Source organism: Solanum dulcamara, chromosome 11 (assembly GCF_947179165.1).
Source record: "Solanum dulcamara chromosome 11, daSolDulc1.2, whole genome shotgun sequence".
NCBI lineage: Eukaryota > Viridiplantae > Streptophyta > Magnoliopsida > Solanales > Solanaceae > Solanum > Solanum dulcamara.
This window is the reverse complement of record NC_077247.1, coordinates 32,461,447-32,469,982: the sequence shown is the minus strand read 5'-3', so window position 1 is coordinate 32,469,982 and position 8,536 is coordinate 32,461,447. Positions and strand designations below refer to the sequence as shown.

The 8,536-nt window shown below is 35.4% G+C and overlaps 1 protein-coding gene across 1 annotated transcript; it reads right to left on the bottom strand.

Moving 5' to 3' along the window:
• Positions 1 to 6,288: 6,288 nt before the first annotated feature.
• On the bottom strand, positions 6,289 to 8,530 carry LOC129873541 (uncharacterized; the record flags this gene model as incomplete). Its single annotated transcript, XM_055948655.1, has 3 exons — positions 6,289 to 7,200; positions 7,297 to 7,344; positions 7,682 to 8,530. Coding segments are annotated over 3 exons (1,218 nt in total), but the record flags the coding sequence as incomplete, so codon positions are not given.
• Positions 8,531 to 8,536: the final 6 nt, after the last annotated feature.

Here is an 8,536-nt window from a genome sequence, read left to right as displayed (position 1 = left end):
GCACAACAGGAATTCACTATCAATCTAATTTAGTGTATATATATATAGTTGCCCACAATAGTGCAGATTATGGTTCTGCAAAGGTAAATTTTCTATTGACTGAACAGTGAGCTGATCAAATTATTGCATCTTTCATCTGCTTCAACAATTGTTCAACCAAAGTATAGTTCTGACAAATGTAATTTATGTTAACCATCTCCAAGGCAAAGTTTAGTGATAAGAGAGTATCGAATGTGTGAGTTAAGACACACATTACGAGTTTGAACCCTGCTGAGAAAAAAACCCCTCTATATTTAATTAGAAAAGGAAGACAAATGGCTAGATTATTCATCGAGTATCGAACCATCCTAAGCTGGTCCTCGGAGGAGATTTCTTAGTTATAGAACACATTTATATATGTTAAACCAATAGATTATCAAATTATTCCTACTTTTCTGCAGCTTGAATTGCAGGAGAGTTGCTGGTAGGGCTGGGCGTTCGGTATTCGGTTCGGTATTTTTAAAATTTGGATTCGATAATTCGATAATCGGTAATTCAAAGTATATACCAAATACCGAACTTTTAAACTTTGGTTCGGTAATTCGGTAATCGGTAAATTAAAATTCGATTCGGTACTGTATTCTGTAATACCAAATTTTTTGCATCTTATAAGATCAATCAAAATGCAAGCACTTTTTTTTAAAATGGATCACCTCCGTATGCAGTTGCAAGTTTCTGAAAGCTAATATTTCAGACAACAGAAGAAAGGCCAAGTCTTCCCATCTTTTAATTTATCTCTAGCTTCAAGCATACAAATGCTTCAAAAAATATATGCAAGGGGGAACACATTTGCTGGAGTCACATACTCACATTATATTTATTTACAGCATGACATAGGAGGATAGATTATGGCCTCCAACAGGTGAGCTGAATGATTGAATCTAATCTAATTACAAGATAAGTAGCCACAAACCATCTTAATTTTACTACTATCTGAGTTTCTAAAACTAAAAGGCAACAACAGCAACAAACAATAGCACTCAACAATACCATCTGCAACAGCTACACTACACCTGCAACACACAACAACAACAACATCAAAAAACATAAGCTGCAGCAGCTACACAGCCTACACTACACCTGCAACACACAACAACATCAACAAACAACACCCACCTACAGCAGCAACACACTACACTTACAACAGCCAACACACAACAACAACAGTCAACACCACCACCTACAGCAGCAACAATTGACACTTGCAGCACACAACAACAAAAAAAAAACATAAGCTACAACAACTACACTACACCTGCAACACACAACAACAGCAACAAACAACACCCACCTGCAGCAGCAACACACAACAACGGCAGTCAACAACAACACCTGCAACAGCTACACTACACCTGCAACACACAACAACAACATCAAAAAACATAAGCTACAGCACCTACACAGCCTACACTACACCTGCAACACACAACAACAACAACAAACAACACCCACCTGTTTTTCAGCTTGAACAATGCAGTCAATATCATACATAGCTAAAAAGAATTTAAAATGTGTCAACAATTAAATAAAGTAAAAAAAATATAAAAATAAAATACAAAAACTGAAAAACATACCAAGTTCAAGTTTCATAAGATCATTAAAATCTTCTTCAACATTTATGGGATAAGGCTCATTTCGACGCCAATCTTGAAGACAGATAACAGCTTGCACCAATTTCGGAGTCAAAGAACTCCTAAATGAATCAAGAATACGGCCTCCGGTGCTAAAGGCAATTTCGGAGTCAAAGAATTCCATTTTTAGTTGAATCAGCTAAGAGAACTTTACCACAATACTTGCACTTTGCTTTATTAATTTCATCTTCTATGAGCTTATCATAATGCGGCCAAGCAGCAGATCTTGATTCTATAGCTTTCCTCTTCATAGTCACTGAATGTTGTTCAACTTTTGGTTTGAATCAAGAGACTTAGTAAGAGCCAGAGGTGCGCTTCCACTGACATTGGTTGTTCGACTTGTTTCATCTTCCATCTAAACATAGAAGAGATTACAAATATTATAAGACATAAATTAACAATCATTCGAAACACACAAATAATATGCCCGTTTATTGAAGAGATGGAAGAGATGTCCCGAGTTTGGACAGACCATTGGTACTGAAAAAATTACGTCGATGATGGTCATTTACAATCCCCTGTGAAGAAATAGAATGAACACACTGTTTATTGTTTTAGTATAGCTTTTCTTTATTTTTTATCTCTCTCTCTCTCTATATATATATATTCTTTTCTTTTTTTGATGTTCTGAAATTTTTGGGTGCTCATAGATTTTGTTAATTTTACATACTAGTGTTCTTTCTTTATGTGCAATATATACATTCTTTCTGGTTTTTTTTTGATGTTCTGGAAAATTGAGTGCTCTTAGAATTTGTTAATTTTACATAGTAGTGTTCTTTCTGTGCAATATATTCGAGTTTTTGTTGTTGTTGTTGTTGTTGTAATTTCTATTTAACTAGTCTAAGGTTACAAATAAAAGTAATTTGGTTCAAGAAAAAGAGACTAAGGTGAAAATTATTTGTGCATATGCCCCCAAAAAAGAACTAAGTTGACACTGAATCCCGAGAAATTTCAAATGCCTGATTAGTGATTACACAGCCAAATGATGACAATGCGATAATAAATTTGCGGGGAAAATAGAGACAAAATGTGAAGGAAGACTGGAAGAGGAAAAGGAAGAGAAGAAGCAAAGAGAACTTACCTTCAAGTGAAGCGGTGAAGGTGAAGGCGGCGTGAAGCGGTGAAGGTGATGACGGCGTGAAGCGGTGAAGCTGATGGCGGCATGAAGCGGTGGAAGTGAAGGCGGTGTGAAGCAGTGCATGAGGCTATAAAGCCTAAGCAGATACAAATCTTTCCAAAAGATTTGGTATTTGATGGAGAACGGGAAGCTGATGGCGGCGTAAAGCAGTGAAGGCGTGAAGCTGAAGGGATGAAGGCGGCGTGAAGACTGATGTCTGAGGCGGTGAACTCATAAGTTAGAAGTGAAGAGTGAAGAGTGAAGATTAGGGCTGGGCAGTATAGGGATGAATATTGAATACTGAAATGGATCATCTGAATAAGTGAATAGGTTAATTGAGCTAATGGGTTGTTAGGACTTAGGGTATGTTACATAATTGGGCTGGGACTTAGGGTATGTTAGATATAGTTAAATTATAGGAATGGGCCCAACAAAAATAATTATAGGAGGCCCAATAGCCAATAGAAATAATTTCGGTATTCGGTATTTATCGAATACCAAATGGAAAAATTATAAATACCGAAATCGAAATTGAAATATCGAAATATTAAATTTCGGTACCGAATACCGAACCGAAGTATCGAATACCGAAATACCGAAATAACCGGTTCGGTTCGGTAATTCGGTTTTCGGTATTTTATGCCCACCCCTAGTTGCTGGTGACATAATGATAGGTGTAAGGAGTCTGAAATAGTTGGTGTGTGATGTATGTAGTTTGAAATGTTTTATTATTGAGGAACAATCAGGAGACGATATTTTGTTTCACTATAGAAAATTATTTGATGGTCTAGGGGTCAATGAATTGAATTAAGAATTGAGGGAACTTAGATTTAAATCTCATTAGAGGAAAAAAATATACGTATAATAATTGAAGATAGTAAATATTCTATATAATTCGAACACCACAATTATCAAAATATGAAAAAAGGTAATTGTGCAATCACTAATCATCATTCCAAACGGAGGATTATGGAGGGAAATTTAAGGTACTAAATTATGAAATGGTTTAGGGTTTAGTCCAAATATAAATTCTTTCATTAATGATGATTAGTTTAAAAAGATTGAAGATGATATTATGTGGTGTTTAGAATCAGTCTTGAAGTGAATGAATTAGAAAGAATAAGGAAATGAGGTGATTCTTTCTTAGATTATATCATAATTAAACATATATAATTTCCTCGCTGCACATCAATCACATATTTTTCTCTATTCCTCTTGTTACAAAGAAATTAAAATAAAGGAGGTATATAAATATTATATACTATAAGGGAGGTTAATGTTATGAAACCAAATCTGAGGAAGGGTCTACGAAATCATCCCTTAAATAGATTATAAAAAGCAGACAAACAAATCACAAATAATTTTGAGTTGAATGAGTTTAGTTTTATGATTTAACTTAAACTATTTCATCTATCTTAATCTAAACAAACACTGATTGAATTATAGCTCAATTCATTTATAATTCAATACATTTGACTTAATTTTTTTTGTTTTTCACCCGATATTATGTATTTACTTTAGGGTCCCAAATAATCCGATTCATGCCGCATAAAGTCAATTAAATTCTATCGTAATTTTTTTCATTCCCGAGAAAATTTATTTCATTGCCAATTATTAATTATCACGACGTGTAAAGTTAAACTACACATGTAATTTAATAATAACATATATGATTGAAGTTGAATGCGGCTGGGGAATCTTAGTAACTCGTGTGGTTGGTTACATGAAATTTCACCTTATTGGTGAGGATTCAATTCCACCTTTATAATCCCCTCCCCATTTCTTGTTCTCCCAACTCTACCCCTGATGATTTTTTATTTTTTTTAAAGTTGGATGCAGCTTGTGAAGCTTGTACCTTGAGCTTAAGAAGGAAAACATACTGGATTATAAGTTTGAGAGATGGTGTCAATTAAGTCTACCTTTAGGGTGTGTTTAGTACGAAGAAAACACTTTTCAAAAAAATGCATTTTAATTTTTTCATATTCGGTTGGTTTAAATGTTCTTCGAATGAACTTTTTTTTCTCCAATTTAATGAAAATGACTTTCCTATCATAAAGTAAGGAAATACTTTTCAAAATTCTCTTTCAACCTTGCCATTGAACCACAACCTGGGACCCGACTCCCGACCCCAATTCGAGCGACTCTCGACCCTGACCTCCATCCGAGACTAGACTCTCGGCCCTAACCCGGGTTTCAACTCCTGACCCCGACTCGAAATCAAAATCCTGACTTGGGATTCAACTCTCGACTTTGATTCAGGACACGATTCCCAATTCCAACCCAGAACCAATCCTCGATCTCAATATTAACCCAGGACCCCACTCCCGTCCCCAACTCGGTAAATAACTTTCAAACTTATATTTTAAATTTGAGCTTATTTGAAGTAGATTTGAGTTTTGAAATTTCAAAAACCAAAAAAATATATATAATTGAAAAATAAATTCAGACACACGTGATTGAGATTTAAAATAATTTTTACTTGCATTTCATATGTGAATTTTCAATCTCATTCGTGTCCATCTAAATTATTCTAAAAAAAATATTCAAAAAAATATATGAAATTTTAATGACGAGCTCAAAAGTGGATATTTATTCACTTGGCACATGTGTGAAAAGCCCAGAAGTCTTGCTACGAAATTGGGTTGGCACGTGGTCCCTGTAGCGGTATTTGGAAACATTGGGTCTCTTTCACGTCAAGAGCCCATCAATTTCTATTATTCCTCAAGGCCAGGTAGGTGCATCTTCTTCTCTATCACTTTCACCAATTGTACATTTTGCATTATTTTAGCTTCTTTTTCATGTAATAATATTGAATTGAGATGAATTTAAACAATAACAATATCATATTCAATGTAATTTCATAACTAAATCTGAAGAGAGTAGAACGTACACAGATCTTATACCTACTTTTGTAGGATTGAGAAATTATTTTCGATAAACTCTCAACTCAAAAGAAATATATCCTTGTCTAATCACAATTGTTTATTAGTACATCGGTTATAAAAATTAAAATTATTATTTTCCATTTGAGAAACCGAGTGCCACTCAATTATCAGTGATCTTTACTCTTTATTTATGAGCAAAGTTCATGATTCAAGGTTATTTTCGTACGTAGCTTAACAAGACTACTTTTATATCAAACCAAATAATGATCCACTTCCTTGCTAGTCTTAACCTTTAGAAAACTTATTCAATGTGAATCCAGATTGTAGCCATAATTGGAAACTTCATAATCTGTAATCAAGAAGATTCTTGACCTCTCTTTTTTCAGACTAACTAATATCAAACTTGTCATCCTGAGAGACGAGGAAAACAAAAAGGAAGAGAATAACCTGCCGCTACCAGATAATTGTTCTTTGTTCTTGACTAGAAGTGATTTAACTTCAATAATTTCCCAAAAAGATAACAGATATGGGATATGTAAGTTTGACAAAAAGAAAGAACCAATACAACCATTAGACACAACACCATAAAAAAGGGAAGGTTCTTTGTAAAATTAAGTGGCACCTAATATTTTCAGTGATGTATATAAAAATATGTATATATCAGTTGTTACAAAGACTTCAACCTGGGTTAAAATCAAAAGAGAAAAGAATTCTTTCCTACCTGCAGAAATGGAGAATATACTTCCTCCACAGAATCCAATTCTTTTAATGTTTAATGTACATAACACACTCCATATCAAGAGGCTCCCATTAATGTTTTCTACAGGCTGCTAAAGACTCTTTCCTGTATTGATAATGCTGAGTCCAGATGATGCCATATACTACTAACTCTGTAGCTTGCTTGGTCCTCCGGGCCTTCAATAGAACATGGCCAACTTATTTGTTAGAGGAATGAAGGATTGTCTCTTTGGTGAATGTCAACATCATTAAAACAAGTGGAAGCTTCAACTAGGAATATTTCAGGACCGATGCCAATTTCTCCTATTGGAGGTTGTTTCCTCGTGATAATCAATCAAAATAATACATCTAAGTCTACCAATGACTTGAATCTAATTAAACCATAAAACAATCCAAAATTAATTCACAAGTAATCTGATACTGGGGAGAGAGGTCAATGGAGAGGTGCTGCAGTGAGAAGACCATCCATTCACTTACCGGCCTTCAATTGTAGGTTTTTCATCCCGACATTAACCTTTTCCATACAAGAATCACTCTTCACCTCTGTTTGGTTTAGACTGTTAATGTTGAGCCATGGGTGTTGCAAGGACTGCTGAGCAGTTGGTCGATTCTCTGGCTCAAAATCAAGAAGCGGACAAAGAAATTTGGCAAATTCAAGAGCATCAATTTCAGAAAATTTGAACTTGTCAGTAAGTAATTTTTCTAAAGACCCATACTTTAGCCTCCGGATCCTCTTCAAATCTCCATATCTGTCAAAGTAATCTTTAGATCGAGCCCCACCATTGGCTATCTGCTTCACCATCAGTTTTTATAAGATCTAATGTAAATAATTACTTCTAAATAATTTCTAAAAGGCTCACGTAAGCAAAAAAAAAAAGGTGCTCACCTTCCGAGGTATCTTTCCTAGAAGCTCCATCATCATAGCAAGGTGATCCTGGAACCAAAAAAGATAATAAGAAATACATTCAAGTTCAGTTTTTGAAATTCTTCTGATGGTGCAATAAGATCCATCTGATAGAAATCTTTTAATGGCTAATTTGGATAACTCCGCTTCACATGTGGCAAAAAGATGATCGTAAATCAGCAAAATAAACTTCATAAACATGTCTTAACATAAATGAGAACCTTCCCCCCACTGCGAACACCAGTGGACCCAGAGTCTAAAGTTGCAAGAAAAAGGATAATATTGAAATAAAAGGCACTGAGCACAACAGTTGCATAGTACAACATCAAAAGAACGGGATCAAAAAGTATAGATGAAATAATCCTACCTCATCTTCACTGAAACCTTGTCCACCTTTGGGTGTGAACATCATCTCACCAGTGGCAAGCTCAAATGCAATACAAGCAAAAGACCACATGTCAGCAGAGAAGGAATATCCAGACTGAAGTATAACTTCTGGAGACCTATACTGTCGTGTCTGAATTTCTTGTGCAAACTGCTTGTCAGCCCAGCATGCACTTCCAAAATCCACAACCTTGCACCTCAAGTCAATCCCATCAAGACTTCTATTTGTTTTCGCACCTCCTCCCACCCCACCCATTGAAGCCCTTTTACCGGATATCCTGGCTGCCGCCCTCCTTGCCCTTTGTTTTAGCTTTTTCTCAATAATATTCATTGTTGCTCCTCCATTTGGGATCCCTTCAGGCCTTTCAAGTATGGGCGGTGTTCCCGATCTAATTGGATCCTTCGTGGCATTAATCGTGGAAAGTAAAAGAACATTTTCAAGTTTTAGGTCTGTATGAATAATTCCAAGTTCACTGTGCAAATAATCTAGACCAGTTAGAATGCACTTGCATATTTCCCTAACTTTGTCCAGCTCAAGGCCTTTATAACGATTATATTTGACGAGACGCAATAAGTTGTCACCCAGAAATTCAAGGACCATGCATGAATGCTGTCCATTTGGGCCTGTATGTTTAAAATGGTCAATAAGTCTAACAACATATTTACTATTAGAGGGATCACCATCGGCAATAGCAGAAAGGACTTCAATTTCGTGAAGAGCAGCTTGAGCAAATTGTGGTGCACTTTTCTGGATCTTCAAGGCTACAAATTCCTGCCCAAACAAAGTTAAGGACAATAAGCTCCAGAGTCTACGAAAACAGTTCAATTTTTTTTATAA